Source organism: Melanerpes formicivorus, unplaced genomic scaffold, assembly GCF_026170545.1.
Source record: "Melanerpes formicivorus ecotype bairdi unplaced genomic scaffold, bMelFor1.0.p_v2 SCAF_10, whole genome shotgun sequence".
Lineage (NCBI taxonomy): Eukaryota > Metazoa > Chordata > Aves > Piciformes > Picidae > Melanerpes > Melanerpes formicivorus.
The window spans coordinates 5,687,953-5,707,656 of NW_027142362.1; the positions used below are offsets into that span (position 1 = coordinate 5,687,953).

At 55.4% G+C, this 19,704-nt stretch overlaps 1 protein-coding gene across 2 annotated transcripts; it reads left to right on the plus strand.

Moving 5' to 3' along the window:
* Positions 1 to 1,427: 1,427 nt before the first annotated feature.
* AEN (apoptosis enhancing nuclease) lies at positions 1,428 to 4,356 on the plus strand. 2 transcript variants are annotated; one of them, XM_068144349.1, is made up of 4 exons: positions 1,428 to 1,499; positions 1,976 to 2,655; positions 2,906 to 3,106; positions 3,504 to 4,356. In XM_068144349.1, the coding sequence occupies exons 2-4, from the start codon at positions 1,981 to 1,983 to the stop codon at positions 3,705 to 3,707; spliced, it is 1,080 nt and encodes a 359-aa protein (XP_068000450.1). In that variant the 5' UTR covers positions 1,428 to 1,499; positions 1,976 to 1,980; the 3' UTR covers positions 3,708 to 4,356. The 2 variants fall into 2 exon arrangements, with proteins under 2 accessions (XP_068000450.1, XP_068000451.1); XM_068144350.1 differs by having other exon boundaries at positions 1,447 to 1,499; positions 1,979 to 2,655.
* Positions 4,357 to 19,704: the final 15,348 nt, after the last annotated feature.

Genomic DNA, 19,704 nt, shown 5'->3' on the forward strand with positions numbered 1-19,704 from the left:
GTCACCAAGCAAAGATGAGGGGAGGTGGAAGGGTTTACTGTGGACAAGCCAAGACTGGTTAGACCCATGAGTACAACAGCAACACATCCAGGGAGAAGGTATTGACCAAGAAGCACCAAACACTTGAGGCACTCAACTCCACTGTCCCAAGGGAAAGACTCTTCTCCCACAAAGGAGAAGGGCAGCCAGAGATTTCACCTCTTTATCCAGCTGGATCTGGTGGAGATATGCCACAAATAACATGATCCAGCTTCTTTCATGCTGTGGCTCAAGTTTGCTCCTGTTTGTGCTCACATGGCTGCTTAGTGCTAGAAAAATGGCGCAAAAAAATGATCCAAGCAACCCCAACTCCTGTCTGCAGGAGCTGTGCTGCACAGGTTCACCACAAACAGTAGAAATTGCTACACAGAGACCTGCCAGGGCTCTCCAGCAAGTTATTGTGGGATACTTGAACTAACTGCTCCCATTAGGGGTGTTTAATTATCTGGGATGGAAGCCATAGACACAAAACACAGAGCGAGAGATTCAAGGAAAAGGTTTACCAGCCAAAAGAAGAAACAACCAACCAACCAAAAACCATAAAAGGAACACGGGGTGGGGGGTGAATAGAAGGTTGACCTAAATCTCATCTTTCTGACCAGGCAGAAGCTGATAGGTGGCAAAAAAAAACTAGCAAAACAAAACCAAGGGAAACGGCATGAAAACACTTGTGTGCATCCCCCCAGGCTCAGCTGGGAGAGGGGATGCTCAGCCTGGGGTGCCAGAGGACGAGGACACCCGCGGTGCCCGGCTCCCTGTGGAAGACTAGTGATTTTGTTGTTGTATGGCTCATCCCACCACAACAAGTCACAGTCTGCCCTAGGGCGCAGGGCCTCTCCGGCGATCTGCAAGGCGTGGGGACAAGCTGGGGGCTGGGGCTGGCTGCCACCCTTCTCCGCTTCTGACCACCTCAGCCGTTGCTTTTGTGAGCTTCCAGAGCGAAGCAAGGAGAGGCCGGTCTGAAACCCTACCCTGCACCTCTTGCCCCAGCCAGAGCTGCCCCTCACAATCCAACACGGGAGAACCCGGAGGATGCAAACCCACTGCCGCAGTGCCGCAGCTCACCGAGAGCGGGCAGTCCAAAGGTCTCCAACAGGAGCAGGCATGTCCACAGGGTCAATAACAGAGCCCAGCGAATGCACAGCAAATTTGCACCTCATTGGTGCCAGGCTAAGATCCAGGGCATGAAGCTGGGTACCGTGGTGCGCAGCCCAAGCCCACAGCACAGAAGGGTCCTGTGCCACCAGGGCCAGAAGCGAGACAGGCAGAGCAGCACTCAGCTACGGGATATGATACCGGCGGCAGCCCCGCCCTCGCCCCGCCCCCTGTATGCAAATCAACTCCGCGGAGTAGCCAATGGAAAGGCGGAGGGCGTGTCCACGGCGGGACTTGCCCGGGCATGTGAGCGCGGCGCTTCCGGGCCGGACACGTGGGAGCTGCGCCGGGCCCGACCGGCACCGGTGGGTCGGGGGGCAACCGGGATCGGGGGAAAGCAGGAGCTTGATGGTGGGCAGTGAGGAGGACAAGGGCATGGGAGCGGGTAATGGGGCGGGCAGGGGGCTCGGGCTGGGAGCGAGGCGGGGAGGGCCCGGGTAGTGGTCAGACAGGGCCCTGGGAGGTGGGTAATGTGGTGGGCAGGGGGGAGCAATGAGGTGGGCAGGGGGCTGCGGATCGGTAAGGGGGTGGGCAGGGTCCTGAGACCGAAAATGGGGCAGGCGGGTGCTGGGCAATGAAGGGACAAGGGCCTGGGGACTGGGTGTGGCAATGTGTCCTTGTTTCTCTTTTTTCCCTGTCCCATAGCTCCTGTCTACAGCGCAGGAAGGGGGATGTGTCGCGGGGGGTGGACGGGACGGGACTGGCTTTGGGGCATGGGGGCCCTTCCTGACAGAGGGGCACGGGGGCTGCATGGCACTCATGACCCCTTTGCCCACTTCAGCAGGGATGCCTCCTGGCAAAGGGCAGATGACCCCACTGCTGCCCACCTTGAAGGTCTCCACACCCTCCCCCCATGGCACCGCTGGCCCAGCTGCAGTGGGCTGCAGTCAGCTCCCGGAGGGTCCTGGCTTGCCGCAGGGTCGCAGCAAGAAGAAGAGCCGTAAGCACCAGCGCTTCATGGAGCGCCGGGCACTGCTGGAGCAGAGGGGGCTGCTGAGACCCCGCAAGCGCCCGGGCGGCCAGGCCCCGGCGGTGGGGCCAGAGGCACGCAGCGTGCTCACCAAGACAGACGGCACCGTGGCACCGCGGTGTGGGAAGGTGCCCAAGCCCAAAAAAGTCGTTTCCCAGTCCCTGTCCCCATCCACCTCTCCAGACAGCATAGCCAGGCACCACTCTGTGCTGCTGTCCCAGGGCAGTGGCAGCGCCAAGGGGGTGCAGACATCCTCCCCACTGCTGCACCCCAGCAAGTACGTGGCCATTGACTGTGAGATGGTGGGCACCGGTCCTCAGGGCAGGCTGAGCGAGCTGGCACGGTGCTCTGTGGTGAACTACGAGGGGGATGTCATCTATGACAAGTACGTCCGGCCCGAGCTGCCCATCGTGGACTACCGGACACGCTGGAGTGGCATCACCAGGCAGCACATGAAGAGAGCAATTCCCTTCAAGACTGCCCAGGCAGAGGTGAGGAAGAAAAGAGAGAAAATCCAGGCTGTGCTCCCTGCCAGACACAAGTTGGGATATTTGGGGGTTTGTGCTGAGCTGCTCTGAGGCAGGAGTACAAGCACAGGGAGCCTCTGAAGCTGTGTCCTGGGTTGGTTTGCTTGTTACTGCTCCGTTCTGGGTACCTCAAAACTAGAAGTGAAGGAACACAGAATGGTAACTGGCCTTTCTTTTGCTGCACTGCCTGTCTAACCCTTTCTGACATTTCCAGATCCTGAAGATCTTGAAAGACAAGGTTGTGGTAGGACACGCAATCCACAATGACTTCCAAGCCCTGAAGTACTTCCACCCTAAAGAGAGGACCCGAGACACCAGTCAGATCCCTGTGCTGAAGCAGAGAGTTGGGCTCCCTGTTAAGGCTAGTGTCTCACTCAAGAGCTTGGCCAAGCACCTGCTCCAGAAAAACATCCAGGTGGGTACCAGGAACCCTGAGATGAGGACCAGTTCCTGTGTGGTCAGCCTTGCCCTGGTTCACCTTATCTCCATAGATGTGAGATGGAGCTGAACCTTATCCTGTGTATGATCAAGTTGGGGCAGCCCAGGGCCTGCCAGGCTGATCATTGAGCACCTCAGTAGAATCAGAGTGGTTCAGGTTGGAAGAGGGACCTTAAAAATCATCTAGTTCCAACCCCCCTGGAATAAAGCACTCCAGGAAGTGCTCAAGAGATTCCTGCATCTCCCTAGCTGCATTGAACCATTGCCATCTCCAACACCCCCAGGCCTTGTGTCCTCCCAAGCAAGCAGACAGTGTGACCTGTGGGATTTTTGCCACCCCTTTTATCTAACCAGGCTTTTCCTCCTGTGCTCAGGTTGGGCGCAAAGGGCACTCATCGGTGGAGGATGCTCAGACAGCCATGGAGCTCTACAGACTGGTGGAGGTGCAGTGGGAGACAGAGCTGGCCTGCAGCCTGCCTCCCCGGCCCCCCAGCCCCATCACAGACCCCACTGCAGACAGCAGTCACTACATGGATGACCAGTACTGGCCCACAGACCTGATGACAAGTGGCCTGTGATGGGGGACAGTGTTTCCTCCACATGGTTTGGGCCATCCTGGTGCCTTCAGCTATTCGAGGTGGAGACAGCTGCTGACCTTCCAGGGGGCTTGTGCCCCGTGCGCTCTGCCTAGTGCCCAACCCTGTTCAGGGCAGCAGTGCAGGGGAGTCAGACACCCCCAGCCCTGCTCAGGGAAGGAGAAATGGTGGCACTTGGACACTGGCAGTCTCCTGAAGCTGCTGTCTGCAGCTTCTTGCTGTCACACGGCAGCAAGAGCTGTGACTGTGCCGTGTTCATCTGTCACTTGGTGCTAGGGGATGAGCAGGGTCCTGGTGTCAGCCTGGAGGAGCCCCCACCGGTGTGGAGTGACTGCACTGGTGGGCTGGGGCTGCCAGGACACCTCCCATGCCCTCAGGGAAGGGAATGTGCCCATGGTGGGCAAGTGGCAAGTCTTTCAGTGGGAGGACTGAGGTGTCTTGCTGATGCCCAAAGGCTGCAAACCATCCAGGGCTGGTTGAGCAACCAGTTTCCTCCTCATTTGCTTTGCACATTGAAGAAACTCGAGGTCTGATCAGTGTTGAGCCTGAACAAGGGTGTGGGGTGCACTTCATTTTGAATGGACTATGCCCAGAATTGTCCCAGTTCCAAATTAAAAATTGTTCTTGCTGACACCCTGTGTACATGTTGCATCCTCTCATCTGGCAGCTCTCCACGAGGGAGAGGGCAAGGATGAGCCTGGCAAACAGCTGCCTGCCTACCAGGCCCTGCCCCCGGGCTTAAAACCCACTGGCAACCAGGGAAGGTGCTTGGAGTGGCCTGATGATGGCTGGAGTAAGCAGCTCCTTGGGATAAGGGCTGGTCCTCTCTGCTCTGGGCATGTCCCTGTGAAACAGGAGGAGCAAGGGATGGGCTCAGACAGAAACCTGTGGTCCAGCACTACCAGCTGCGTGGAGAAAGCATCCCAGTGCAGGAGAAAGCATCCTGCTGTGTCCCCCTCCAGCAGCTGGGCTGTCCCAGCTCCAGGAGCTCTCCCCTTGTTAATGGGATTTCCCACCCTGTGCCTGGGGTCTGGGGAGCAAGAGCTGTGCCTACTCTGCCGGCTGGGAAGGGTGCTGAGCTGTGAGGTGGTCTGCTGGCATGAGGTGATGGTCACCTTTCGTGGCTCTGCCTGCAAGGCTGCTGCTGCTTCACGGGTGATGGATTTATGTACCTGTGGCTGCACAGCTGTAGTGTGGTGTGGGGCTGGGCACAGGGGTCTCACACTTCCCTGGGCAGCAGAACAGCCATGGTTAGGGAAATTCCCTATTTTATTGGGGGGTTTTGCTGCACCCTTAAGGCTGAAGCCACCCTTTTAGCACAGGGGTCCCCCGGTCCTGCTGCCTGGGCTGAAGTGGCTGGAGGGCTGCCACAGCAGAGCATGGGCACAGCAGCCAGCGCTGAAATGGAGGCAGTGTCCCAGGCTATTCCCAGCGGCTGGGAGGGGGAAGGAGAGCTGAGCCCCAGCCTTGGGAAGCGGCCAAGGCAGCCGGGTGACGCAGGCACACCTGACGCACACATCAGTGCCATTACAAGAGGCGTCTTGCACTTCCCATCTTAACTCCTCCCTGCCCGGCACGGGAAGCCGGGGACAGCTCGGAAACACTTCAAAACGTCGGGCACGTCTAGAAGGCTCTGCCCTGCTGGTGGCCCGAGCACAACCATCCTTCGACAGAAACAACAAGCTGGGCTGCACCCTGAGCTCCTCGTCCAGGCACTCTCCACCAGACCCGGCAGGAAACATGGCCCCACAGGAGGTCTTTAAATCCTGCTCGTCCTGGTTTGTCCCCAGCACGTTTCTGATGCAGCAAGCTGTAAAACACAGCCAGCACCACCCTCTGCGTGGGCTCCAGCTAAGCTGAGCCCCAGTGTGATGTTTGCAATATCAGCAGGACCTGGCAGGGGAGGGAGGGACCTGAACCCCATGGAGAAACTTGAACCCCATGGAGGGATCTGAACCCCGTGGAGGGACTTGAACCCCATGTGGCACATGGGGGATGCAGAAGGAGCACAACCAGCACGGGGGTTTGTTTTTCATATGTGTCTTTTATCCACCATTTCCACCTCTCCTGGGATGACAGGAGGGAAGCAAAGCTGTAAGAAAGGTGAAAGCTCAGCAGGTTTGGCAGAGCCCCCCTCAGAAGATGGTGGCATTCCAAAGCCACTGCAGCAGTGCTGTCTCCTGCTCCCAGGAAAGCAGACCCAGTGGAGGGATGCTTTGCTCATGGCCCCTGTAACTGTGTTCCCTCAGGGGGTAGATGGGTTTGTGGGGAGCTTGCATGGGGCACTCCACAGCTCCTGACTTGCTTGTCCACCTCTCGTTGCTCTCCCTAGCCCTCCGTGTCTCACCACCCCATAGCTCTGACTTGCCCCATGATGGCTTGATGTGAGACACAGGGGTGTTGGGGTGAGGCTGGAGAAAGCTGCAAGAGGAGGTGGAAGGCCACAGGGTTTTATCAGCCTGTGACTCAGCCTGCCTTGCCATCAGCAGCGGCGAGAGGAAGGTGTCGTTAGGGGAACAAAAAGCCATTCCTGAGGACTATCCAAACACTTCAGTGAGAGCCACTTCCAAAAGCAAGCCTGGGCTGTACTCCAGGCAAGGGACAGATTTCTCTGAGCCCCCTATCCCCTGTGATCCATCCAGGCAAGCACCATTCACCACTTCTGCACCCACTGAACCCTTAAGGAGCTAATCAGGATCTTGACAGGGAACATTCACCTGTATGCCAAGGAGCTGCCGTGGTTGAGAGCAACCAAGCTTCACTCTGGTTCATCACTGGTGCTCGTGGTGGGAGGCTGAGCATCTCCAGGCTGGGCTGAGCTCCCCATTTATGTTAAGTTTCCTGATCACTGAGAATTCTGCAGAAAACTCATCAGTTATCCCAACAACCCTGAGTAATGATTAACAGAAACCCACAAATCCAGCAATGGGCTTTTCTTTTTATAGTCAGAGGGGAAACATTGTCAAATGAGGTTTTGTTGGGTTTGGGTTTTTTCCAGCCAGCTGCAAGGGCAGGTAACTGATAAGCCTGTCATTGGAGTGGGGCTGAGCCAATGGGAGCTGGTGGTGACAGCTTTTACTTCTGTCTAGCAACAGCTTCCCCTTGACTGGCAGACAGCAACTCAATGCTTCCCCTTGCTTTTAGCAGGCTCCCCCCTCCTGCCCTCCTGTTACACGGGGGGTTTTGTGGGGGACACTCAGAAACTTGAGTTTTGTGTGGCTTATCAGGGGGTTTCTGCATGGTTTGGTCTCTGCTCCTATCCTGCAAGCCAAGAGCTTTGCAGAAGTGGATGCATCTTCTGTGCCTGCTCACATCCTGGGCTCCGCTTGAACCCTGGGCTCCACTCACACCCTGGGCTCCACTCACACCCTGCCTGGTTTCTGCTCTGCTCCTGCTGAGCAGGTGTCAGACACCCATAGGGTGCTTGAAATTGTGCCACAGCACAAGTGGTACACAGCTCAACTCGGTAGCGGTACCAGGAGCCCCTGCCACAGGGATGTATTCAGCCCTTCTACCCTGCGCTGCCAGCGCCCAGCCGTCCCCCAGACCTCTGCTGGCTGCTGGAGGCTGTTTGCGTGGGGGGCCTCACCTAGGAGCAGCATCCTCAGATCGAACACCTGATTCACCTTGCTGCTGGCTCTGGGTGTCACAATAGGTGTGCTTGAAGGGCCATGCGAGCTCCAAACGCCTTGGAGTGGAGCAATGCTTGTATCTCGTAACAGCCTGGAGCAAGCCCCTAACCTGGGGCACTCTATCCCCTCACCCTGGGGACACAGAGGGATGATTTGCTCCGTTTGCATGCAAAGAGCAGAAGCTTGGCTCGGGCGACACACCAGAGACCAAAAGCAGTGACAGAGGAGGGAGGAACCAGCCCCCCTTCACCCCCTGCCTCATCGGTTAACCCCACCCACCACCACCACCACTCTCCCCTCCACCCCCCAGTAAATTAGAAGGCATAAAATTACAGCAGGCAGCTATAAATTAAAATCTCAGGAGCCTTAATAACCCTTCTGGCCAGAAGCAGCGGCTAGGTGTGATGTGGGCATGAATAGGTGCATCTGGCAGCCGCTTAGCAAGCCGGCTGCGGGCGGGGGTGCGTGTGCCCGTGTGTACGGGTGGGAGCCACCAGCCGCTGCCCGGATTGGCTGCAAAACCCCTTCCCGACCAATGCCGGGGACCAGGGTGGCCTAGCAACAGCCTTTCCCTAATGAAAAACAAGCCACTTAACCGTCTTGACTGTCTGCAGATGAGAGGGAGAGGCGCAATTCTCGGCGGGCTCCACCGTCCCCGGGGAGCTGGCCCCAAAGGGGGGATGCAAAGACTGCCCTGGACAGCCTGGGGTGGCCCGAGACGAGCACCTCTCTGGGTGACAAAGCACTGGGACAGGCTGCCCGGAGAGGTTGTGGAGCTTCCTTCTCTGGAGACTTTCAAACCCCACCTGGATGGGTTCCTATGTGACCCTGTCCCAGGTGACCCTGCTCTGGCAGGGGGGTTGGACTCGGTGATCTGTGGAGGTCCCCTCCAGCCCCTACCATTCTGTGATTCTGTCCTGCTCCGTGGCTGTGTTGGGTGCAAGGCAAGGGTTGGCTGCAGACACAACACGAGGAGAAACGTTCTCCCACTCAGCTCCACCACCCTGTGCAGGCAGCCTGGGTGCAGCGCCTCCAGCATGTCATGGAGATCCCCAGTGAAGGCACCCCACAGCCCTGCACCCATGAGGTGAGCTGGGGGCTGGATGACAAGTGGCTGTGGTGGCCTTAAGCTACTGAAGATGCCACCTTTGGGGTAGGAGGATGTTGTGGGGTGCAGTGCCAGGGGCATGCAGGGCACTCAAGAAGCTGAAGGGTTGGTCACTGCTGTGATCTTACTTGGAGGTATCACCTTCCTTTTTCCCTGCCTTGGGATTTGTCTCCTCCAACAGCTGCCCAGGGAAAGGGCTCTGTGGACATCAGAGTCAGATGTGTGAGCACTAAGACCAGACACTAAGACTGTGAGCCAGATCACAAAATGACCACTGATCTTATGGCTGAGGGGACCAGGAGCTGGCCCTGGGGCCAGAGGTGTGAGGCCAGGTTGCAGGAGGCAGGCTGGGAGCTGGGGGACCCTGACAGAGGACGTTGAGGCACAGTATTGCTTTTGGGCTGCAGAAATGCCTCTTCCTTCAGGAACAGCAAGCTGCAGGTCCTGCACCTGGCTAGAGGCAATCCTTGGGATCAATACAGGCTGGGAGGTGATGGGATTGAGACCAGCCTTGTGAAGAAGGACTTGAGGGTGCTGGTGGATGAAAAGCTGGACGAGAGCTGACAATGTGCCCTGGCAGCCCAGAAGGCCAACCATATCCTGGGCTACATCAAAAGCAGCATGGAGAGCAGATCAAGGCAGAGGATTCTGCTGAGACCCCCACCTGCAGGGCTGTGTCCAGCTCTGGAGTCACAGAATCATAGAATCAGTCAGGGTTGGAAGGGACCACAAGGATCATCTAGTTCCAACCCCCCTGCCATGGGCAGGGACACCCCACACTAGATCAGCCTGGCCAGAGCCTCATCCAGCCTGGGCTTAAACACCTCCAGGGATGGGGCCTCAACCACCTCCCTGGACAACCCATTCAAGGGCTTCATCAATCTCCTCACATCCAGCCTGAATCTCCCCACCTCCAGCTTCATTCCATTCCCCCTAGTCCTATCACTCCCTGAGATCCTGAGCAGTCCCTCCCTAGCCTTCCTGTAGCCCCCTTCAGATACTGGAAGGCCACAATGAGGTCACCTCAGAGCCTTCTTTTCTCCAGACTGAACAGCCCCAACTCCTTCAGTCTGTCCTCATAGCAGAGGTGTTCCAGCCCTCAGCACAAGGAGGACATGGAGATGTTGGAGCAGGGTCCACAAAAATGATGAGAGGACTGGAACACCTCTGCTGTGAAGGAAGACTGAGAGAGCTGGGGTTGTTCAGCCTGGAGAAAAGAAGGCTTTCAAGAGACTTTATTGTGGCCTTTCAGTGCTTGAAAGGGGCCTACAAGAAAGATGTGGACAGAGTTTTCAGCAGGGTCTGTTGCAACAGGACAAGAGGTGATGGCTTCAAGCTAAAAAATAAAGGGGGAGGGGGGTGAGATTCAGACTAGATAGAAGGACTGACAGTGATGAGGCACTGGCACAGCTTGTCCAAACCTGTGGTGGATGCTGCATCTCTGGAAACCTTCAAGGTCAGGTTGGAGAGGACTCTGAGCAAGCTGATCGAGCTGCAGATGCCCCTGCTCACTGCAAGCAGGTTGAGCTAGGTGACCTTTAAAGGTCCCTTCCAACCCAAAACATTCTGTGATGCTAGCTCCAAAGGGAGTTCTGAAGCTGATCTGAAGGCACAGCTCATTCCTGCCGCTCGGAGCTGGCCCACAACAGACCTGCCTGCACACCTGCCCCCCACTCGAGAAGCACTGGAAATAACTCTGGCTTGGATCTGATGGTTTTTTTTCCCAGTCAAGAAAACACAATCCCCTGATGTTCCCAGTGCCAGGGCAGAGCACCAAGTGTGGTATCTCTGCTGCAAGGCAGGGAGCGTGCTGAAGCCTCCTCTCCGGGGGAACCCGATGGAAATAAACCAGAAAATAACTGGAGTAAGGGAGAAAGCACAAAACGTGACTCTCCACTCCTCTCAGCTGCCCCCCCTGGGGAGCCCTCCCTGTTCCCCCCCGTGTTCCTGCCCGTGCCGGCTCTGTGCAGTGCTGGCTGTTCACTAGATGGTGCCCTCGGGCTGCTGCTTCTCGAGTTCTCCCCTCCCGGGGCTGGGCGTGGGACAGGGTCCGGAGCTGCCCCTGGTTCCCAGCGTGTGTTTTAGGCAAGGCACAAGCGCGAAAGGAGCCTGAAAGTCACTTGCATCGCTGAACTAAATCCCCTCGTCGGGGGCTTCAGGCTCAGGGATCACTAATGCACTGCAAGCAATGGCCCCTCTCCTGTATCCCAGCTTGCTGAATCCCTCAGTAGTTCGTATTTCCAGCACTGTGAAGGTGCTTTGCACTCCCAAGAAAGGAAGAGGAGATGGGCTGGGGAAGAAGACAATTCCACAGTGAATGCATTGGAGTAAAACAGCAACTAACTGCCACCATCCACAACTGCCACCAACAACTTGTGCACAGGCAGTGGGGAGAGAGGAAGAAGAGCAGCTAACACACATCACTGTCACCAGGAGGATATTTATTAATGTAGAAATGTAAATCAATAAGGATAAAGCTGCTTTAGCTCATTCCTCCAGGGAGGAGCCCTGCCAAGGAGCAGGATATTGAGCCTGGAGAAGAGGAGGCTCAGGGGAGACCTTATTGCTGTCTGCAACTACCTGAAGGGAGGCTGTAGCCAGGTGGGGGTTGGTCTCTTCTCCCAGGCAACCAGCACCAGAACAAGAGGACACAGTCTCAAGCTGTGTCAGGGGAAGTTTAGGCTGGAGGTGAGGAGAAAGTTCTTCACAGAGAGAGCTGTTAGCCATTGGGATGTGCTGCCCAGGGAGGTGGTGGAGTCACCATCCCTGGAGGTGTTCAAGAGGGGATTGGACGTGGCACTTGGTGCCATGGTTTTGTCAGGAGGTCTGTGGTGACAGGTTGGACTTGATGATCTTTGAGGTCTCTTCCAACCTTGGTGATTCTGTGATTCTGTGATGTGATGGGACAGGGATGAAGAGCAGCTGTAGGGCTGCCTGTGGGCCTGGGGCAGCAACAGATGGGGCTGCTGCAGGTCAGCTCTGGGGCCTGTTGGCCATCCTGGGAGGTGGCTGCTTGCATTTGACCTGGATAGGACAGAAACTCTTGCCCTTGTATGAAAAACCACTCCTGCCTTTAAGGCAGGGTAAGGTCCCAGCTGTTAGTGTCAACTAAGTCACACAGGACCACTCTGTGGTGGCACTGGAGGACAGGTTGGCATCCCCCCTTAATCTTCTGGTCTTTTAAAACAGCAGAAGGATGGAAGAGATCAAAGCCAGAGCTACACAGAGCAGCATTTGTTGCCATTTTTAAGACAGCATTAATTTGCAGGTCTGGGTGAAAAAGTTGCTCCAAAAAAAAAATGCTTTCTTGTTGCTGCTCATCTCTGCTCTCCCCCAGGCAAGCCCTGAGCCCTCAAACTGCTCTCAGCCTCTCAGAGCTGTCCAGACATCATGGTCTGGAGCCACAAAGGCCAGGGGCAGCTCCTAATTTTTGCTGTGTTTTGGGTTTGTTTGTTTCTTTGTTGGGGTTGGGGTGGTGGTGTTTGGGGTTGGGGTGGGTTTTTTTTTTGGGGTTGTTTTGGTTTGGTTGGGGTTTTTTGGGGGGGTGGGGTGGGTTTTGTTTGTTTGTTTGTGGAGGTTTGTGCTTTTTGCTTATTTATTTATCTTGCCTTGGGGTCGGTTTGGGTACGGGGCAGATTGAGCTGGAAAATACAGGGTGAGAAATTCTGTTTGCCTTCAGCATCAGCAGCCCAAATGGCCTGGAGAGAAAGACCTTGCTGAATGAGTCTCAAGGAGTTAGTGTCAACAGGAGGCAGGAATGGTCCTCTTGGTCTCTGGTGTCATTGCCTCCAATAAAAAGCTGTAAAAGAAGGCAAAAAAATGGCACTCAGAGGCCTGCATGGAGTCTCACATTTTGGGAGCAACTGCTTACAGAGGGTGCTTTTAATCTTCCAGGTCTCACTCACAGGAGGAAAGCTTGGCCAAGCCAACCTATCAAACTGGGAATTCAACCCCAGGTACCTGTGGGGGGGCTACTTTTCAACAGCTGAACAATGCTCCTGCCTTGGGTAGAAACTTGCTCATCCAACCTCCAGGAATGGCACCTTCCTCCCTGCTGACTCCCACCCTGACAAACCTTTACCTCTAGGCAGAGACAGAACTGCCCCTTCATGCCCAGGGACCTGACCATCCACTACCTTCAACCCTGCAAATAGTCCAGCACCTGGAGAAACACTGAAGTAAAGCTGCCCCCCCTGGTCAGCTCTTGAATTCACATTTGTGCCAGCTCAGAGCATCCCCTCAGGAGGTTTGTAGCCAATGCTACAAGGAACACACATGTGTCTTCCATGTTTACTTGTAGTAGCTCAGGAGAAGAAAAAAGTGCAGTGGGTCTCTGCCTGCCTGCTCAAACAGCTGAACTTTTCATTAACAGACCACAGGTGTCTGGTTCTGGCCCATTTCTGCAGGTTTCCCAAGCTCACAAAGCAATCAGCAGAGAATAAATCTATTAATTCATACTCTGATGAAAGAATAGGGACACAAAGATGAGAGGGGAGAACCCAGAGAGCTGTCTCCTCCTCCATCTCCAAGCCTTCCCTCCTTCAGGTTGTCCTAGATGGATGCTAGCCAGGACAAAGTAGGCTAAACCTGAGCCCCAGTTTGTATCCCTGTGTCACAGTCACTTCTGTGGCTCTCCCAGCTGTGCCACAGCTGCCCTTGCTCAGGGGCTGACCTTGGGCTGCAGCCTGGCCCAGCTTGGGCTGATGGCCACCACTTGTCCTGGGCAGTGGGAATTGCTTGGCACAAGTGGGCTCCATCTCCTCTAAGAGCTTCTCTGTTGGCATCAGGCAAGCTCCAAGCTCCCCAGGAGGAGATGGGAGCTGTAGGTGTGGGGAGAGGTAAAGATGAAGCAGCTGATGGGGAATGGGTTTAAGGGGTGGAACTTTCCCTTGCACTGCCTCTAGACGCGTTCCCCACCTCAGGCCACCACTGCCTTCCCCCAGGGTACCCTTTTCACCTCCTGACAGCTCCATGCTGGGGAATCATGGCAGCAGGACCCCAGGGACTTTGCCGGGCTCCACCAAGGGGATCTGAGCACACCCTCAGCCCCTCACAGGGCGCTAACACCAGACAGGGGCACAACCAGCCATCCCCTAGCCCCACGACAGCCTTCAAAGCAGGATCGGGATCAGTCCTGGCTGCTCGCATCCCCCGAGGCTGGAAAACAGCCGTGCCAGGAGCGAGACACTGCGTGTGTGTGCGGCTCCTTGGCCCCGTCCCTCGCCCCGGGAGCGGGGCTGCCCCGCTCGGCAGAGCCGATAAGGGGCCGTTCTCAGCCGGAGCTTTATGAAACTGCCTTTCATGGGCAGCACAGAGGCCGGTTGTTCCCGGGGCCAAACCTCCCCTCCGCTCCGCTGCTGCCCGGGCTGCTGGGGCTGCTGCAAAGCCGCGGAGGCCGTGGCGGAGGAGGAGACTCGGGCAGGGGCTTTACAGCTGGCTGCGCGGCGAGCGCCGCGGCGGCAAGGAGCGGAGCCGCGGCTGCGATCTGGGCGGGGGGGGGGGGGAGAGGGCGGCGGGGATCTCGGGGGAGAGAGGGCGGCAGGGATTTGGGGGGAGTGGGCGGCACGGAGGCAGGACTGCAGCCGCCTGACGCCAGCCCCACTCTGCGGCCTGAGAGCCTTCCAAGGCGCCGGGCGAGGTACAGATGTTCCCATTGTGCATCTTGGGAGCCTTCTCGGAAAACTCCAGCAGCTTCGTTCCTCAAGCTGCCTTTTGAGCTCCAGCTCTCGAGTTCCTTGGTTCTGTCGTGTTGGGGGGAGGGGGGGTTTGTTGCTTTTAATTATTTGTGTTTTAAATCATATATCAATTTGGCAAAGAGCTTTCTCCCTGCTGCATTTCTCTGCCTCATGCCAACCTCCCCAGGGTTTTAAAAGCTCCCTCCCCACTTTGTGTCCCCCCACTCTTTTACGAGCAATTGTCACCATCCCAGAGCTTGGCACTAGTAGGTTCCAGTGCAAAGCAGCCACTGCCAACCACAGCCTGTTGTGTATTGCAGGGGCTGGTTAGTGGGGTGAAGCAGAGGGGTGGAAAGGCAAGCTGCACTCCAGGGATCCTGTGAACCAGTTCTGCTCTGGTACTGCCAGGCATTTGATGCTAGAAGTGCACATGACCCCAAGGCTGCTCCCTGCCTCGGTTTTCCTACCACCTGAACAAGTAGTGTCACAGTGGGGAGAGGAGAGGTTTGCAGAACACTTTGAGATCCTCAGTTAGAGGGTTTTTTGTTTCCCTCCCCTGCTTCCTATGGGAAAAAGTAGCAAAGCAGGGATGTCTGAGAGACATCAACCCTCAGACTCAGCAGGAGAGGCAGCTCTGAAAAAACCAAGATGAGAATGGAGCTAAAAAATGATTGAAGGATTTGGGGAAGAATCAGTCACTCTGAGCAGAGTCAGGGCCAGGAATCAGAGCTGCAAGGGTCCTTCTCCTGCCTCTAGCCCCATTGCTGACCAGGTTTACAGTGTGCTAGTTCCCTGCAGGCAGAGGGACTGGCCAAAGCCTTGGGTTGAACAGAGAGACTTGAGTGTAAGAAGAAAGGATAATAAAACTCTCTTAAGACTTGCTCTGCTCCAGTGTCTCTACTTACCCTTGCTTAGAAATCATGTTGACTGAGCCACAAAGCACTGCTGGTTCCCCATGGCTGAGGGTCCTGAAATCAGCCTCCAGGTCCAAATGCAACAGGAGGGCAAGGAGAAAGTGCTGCAGTACTCTCAAACCCTCATCCTGGCCTGAATCTTGTCAAGTACAACATCTTTAAGGTCAGTGATGGAGCCAGGTGTAATTTAGATGGGAATAATAGCTTAGGAGAGAGGAAATCACCCCATCTCTCCTAGGCAGCACTGGCAGCTTATGGAGAAGAGGGCAGTAAATGAGATTCAGCTTCCAAAGAGAAACAAAAAAGCAACGCCACTTAGAGCCAGAAAGCAACTGAAAGGGCACATTTGTAACAGGAAAGATGTTTACAACCACCAGCAGCAAGAGAAACCATGTCTTTCAAAGGCAGTGGAGGCAGAGGGCATCTGTCTTTCAAAACAATCAGCAAAGGGAATCTGAAAAACAAACACAGCTCTCTGAGGCATTAAAGACAAAGCAGCAGCCAGTGGAAGTCACCCTCAGATCGTGAGAGCATCCAGAGCAGGGATCACGTCAGGAGGCACACCAGCAGCAAGGTGAGGGACAAGGCTGGCAATGGGAGGAAAGGCAGGGCTCCTGAGAGCCCCTTTGCTGGTGACAGACTGCCTTGGGAAACTCCAGGCCAGGGAGCTTTAATCTGCTCCTGCAGATAGGCTTTTCCTTATCAGCTTCCTCCTCCAGACAGATGGCCCTTGGGGCTGCTGAACCAGCACGTCCCCCCACTCTCTTGGCAGCAAGAGGAAGAGGGCAGCTCGGTGCTGCCATCAACGTGGTACTGATTTCACACTGCTTCACTTCTTAGGCTCCCTAAAAAGCATGGAGCAAAACTGTGGGTAGCTCCCAGCCAGCCTGCAACATCAAACCCCTCATGCCCAAGTGCACTTGGGGCACCAGGCCATGGGTATGACCTGGAGCAGTGTCCTCTGCTCTCCAGTGTAGGAACCTGGGTCTTACAGAGGCTCTTCCATAGATTGCAAGTTGCATTGAGATTGCCCAAAGTGTAGCCTCCACCCCACCATGCCCATCTTTGAGGCCCCTGTGCCTGGCCAGAAGCTGTGGCACATCCACCCTCCCTGCTCTGATGTGCACCCCAGACACAGACTATGGGCAGAGCAAGGTTGGACTCGATGATCTTTGAGGTCTCTTCCAACCTTGGTGATACTGTGATGAGGAGGGGAAAAAAGTGCTTTCAGAGACAGTCTCACTAAAGAGGGACTCACCTAGGTAAGAAAGGAAGGCAGGGAGAGCCCCACACCACAGCTTTGAGATGTCATATTTGAGGACTTGAGAAGCACCTGTAGGATTAAGGAGCCAGGCAGAAGCTTTGAGAACACCCCCAGCTCCTAAATGATGAACAGGAGCCATCTCCCTTCCTCTGACACCTCCACCCCTTCTGAAGTCTGGCTACCCTCCTAAAAAGCCAGCAGTTTTAAAGAGAAGCAGAGGGAGAAGGAAGCACCTTCCAGCAAGGAGCAGGTGGGCATGCACATCCTACTGCTGGTCATTAAAAGTAGCTAATAATCTCTCCTCTTTTTTTCTTTTCCTTCTTTTTTTCCCCCTTTCCAGCTCAACTAAAGCTCTGTGTATAAGTAGATAAGAGGCTTACATGCCCAGGAGGCTCAATTAATGCTCTTGGTTCGCACAGCCTCAGGTAGAAGGCGTTGCTGACCCCAGGCTGCAGCTACCAACTGTTTAAGCAATAGCTTGCTTTCAAGTCCTTCTAAGCCAAAGGCTTTTATTGTGAGGTATTCCTCGTCCTCCCCATCTCTGCAGCACTTCAGCACCATTTCCCCTCACTCTACAGCTGCTGCTGCCTGTGCGGGGATGATTTCTCATCCTTCCCTCCCCCACTCCTGAGATGCTGTGAAGGGCTGTGCTGGCCCACCAGCAGCCTCTGGTCTGTGTAAAGCAGGAGCTGCCTCTGGTCTGTGTAAAGCAGGAGCTGCCTCTGGTCTGTGTAAAGCAGGAGCTGCCTCTGGTGCTGGTTTAAGTGAGTGTGTGGGAGCCCAGGGTGCCTGGAGCAGGGCTGGGCTCTTTTCCTCATCTGAGCCTGGTAGTCAGCCTTGCTCACTCCGAGTTGGTTTTAGCTGCCTGCTCTTCTGTAGTCTCATCAGAGCAGAAGCACTTTGGGATCAATTTTATATATAGTATTTTTTTTTCTCCTTAGTTGAGCTGAGAGCTGCTGTGGAACTCCCAAGGAGTTTCTGTGTCTCTCAGAGGTGGCTCTTAGGCATTCTCCTGCTCTATCAGCAGGTCCTGCAGCTACTTAGTGCTTTTTACTTCATCACTTACTGCCTGCAGCAGCAGGGTTTGGGGCTGTCTCTTTTCCAGGACTTATCAAAGGAGCAAGGTGTCCTTCACTGCTGAAGCCAGAAGGACAATTGTAGCACACACAAAAAAAGGAAATAATAATAACCCAGAGATGCTCTTTGAGCTTCAGGGGGAATGGCCACGGCAGAGAGCTGCAGCATAAAAGCTCTGCCAGTAAAACAGGTACAAGAGTAAGTTCTAGGAGCCAGAGATGCTTAGAGGCACAGCTGCTGTGAGCAGGGTGCACATCCAGCAAGGGAACAGCAAAGATCAGCAGAGCTGGGCGAGGCTGTGGTCGTGGCTGAGGTTTGCAGTGTGCCAGGCTGGGCCCCCTGTGGTCTTCCTCCTGCTTTTATGTCTCTACATCAACAGGTGCCAGAGCATCCTAGAGCTGTACAGTGGGAGGCAAGTGGCCTGAGTGGAGGATGCTGTGAAGGTGTGGTCAGGAAGCACAGCAGTGGTGAGCAGGGGGTTGTGCTGCCTCTGTGGGACATGGGCAGCTGTAGGTGGCACTGCCCAGAGCACTGACTGTGCCCTGGCCATATAACACAAGTGTCTGTCTGTCCCTTCTTTCTTCATGGGTTGGGGCTGTTCCCTGACCCAGCCTTACAGGCTTTGATCCCTTCTGGCACCACTGATGCCGCCAAGGGGAGATGACTTTCAGACAACAAAGGCTTTCAATTCCCAGCCATATGCTCCACCACCAACCCACCCCACCTGGCAGCTGATCTTACTCCTGGATGGGGGAACCTGGCCTTGAAGTATGTGAGAGCTGAGATGCACCCTGTGCTTCAAGCCAAGGTGAAGTGCGCCCTGCCCCTGTGCTCCTGTGCCGTGCTCCCAGGTTCATCCTGTGTGTCTAAGCTGAAGGCCATTTCTCAAGCCAGCACACACCCTGCCCCTCCTGCCCTGCTCCTCTCCTCCAGCCCAGCTCTTCCCTGGGATTGCATGGAGTCTGCAGAGGACAATGTGGGCTGAGCTCTGCTGGCTGTCATGGCAGGGAGGCTTCAACAGCATCTGCACTAAACGGACTAGGGAAGATTAAGTGCTCTCTCAGCTCCTGAAAGGCCCGTTTAATTCACTTTCACCCTCTCTTTCCCCTCCCCCAGACCTCCCTGGCATGCAGGACACAGGGACTTTTATTACACCACTGAAAACCTTGAAGGGGACTGATCTTTCCATTTTTTTCCCCTTTTTTCCTGTTCAGCCCCTTAGAGCAAAGTCTCCTCTGATGGGCCACCAAGCTTACGTGCCTGCTGTCACAAACAGGCAGCTCTGACCCCAGCACAGCCTGCTGGTGGCTTTGCTTGGCCAGCATCTTCTTTGGGCTCAGGCTGCCCCAAGAGCAAGCTTGGCAAGGGGGACAAAGATTGTCTCTTGCTCCTTGGTCCCCATCAGCATCCTGGAGGGACCTGCACTTTATTGCCTAAGGATGGCAATAAAGTGCACAGGAGGCTGCAGCCAGCCTGGCCTTGGCCTTTCTTCCTCTGTTTCTTTCTGTGCTGGGCTATCAGCTGGCTTCTCACAAGCTCTTAGCACCTGTGGCAGGGCACAACTGCTTCATGAAATAGTTGAGATTCCAGAGATGTCTGAAATTAATTCAGCTTCCTTGGTTTGTGTTGGGAATGCTGAAACCCACTTCACTCTGGGTCTGTCCTGCTGGAAATGAGCTGCCCTCTGCTTTGTCCAGGGAGCAGCCAGGCAGCTGGGCTGGGGTTTCATTTAATGATGAAAAGCAGACTGTGGGGAATGTGAGGTGCCATGGGCTCTGTAGGCCTGTGTCTTCCTCTGGCTCAGCTCAAGAGGGAGTTTGTATCCCTGGCCTGGAGAAAAGAAGGCTCCTGGGAGAGCTCATAGCAGCCTTCCAGTCTTTGAAGGGGGCCTGCAGCAGAGCTGGAGAGGGACCATTTAGCAGGCTGCTAGATACTTAACTGAAACCTCTCTGGATCTGCCTCATTAAAACCATCTGGGAGGAAAAAAAAAACCTTTCTCTGCATGAGCAGGGAGAGCTGTATCTGCCTGTCTGGCGGGCTTCCTACCCCAGAGAGGCTTTCCTCTATTTACTGCCCTTTACCAGGAGGCTTTCAGACGAATCCTGCAGCCCCTGCGTGACTCAGAGGCACTGCTTTGTGTCCAGTGTCCCTCCATCCCTTCCCTGAGAGTTACAAAGGTGCTGACACAACTATGAAGACAGCTCTGCACTGCCATAATTGCAGCTTCTGCAGCACAGGAGGGCATCTGGAGAGACCTGCTGCTGCCACTGCCTTCCAGCCCTGCTCCCAGCCCTCTGGATTAAGCCAAG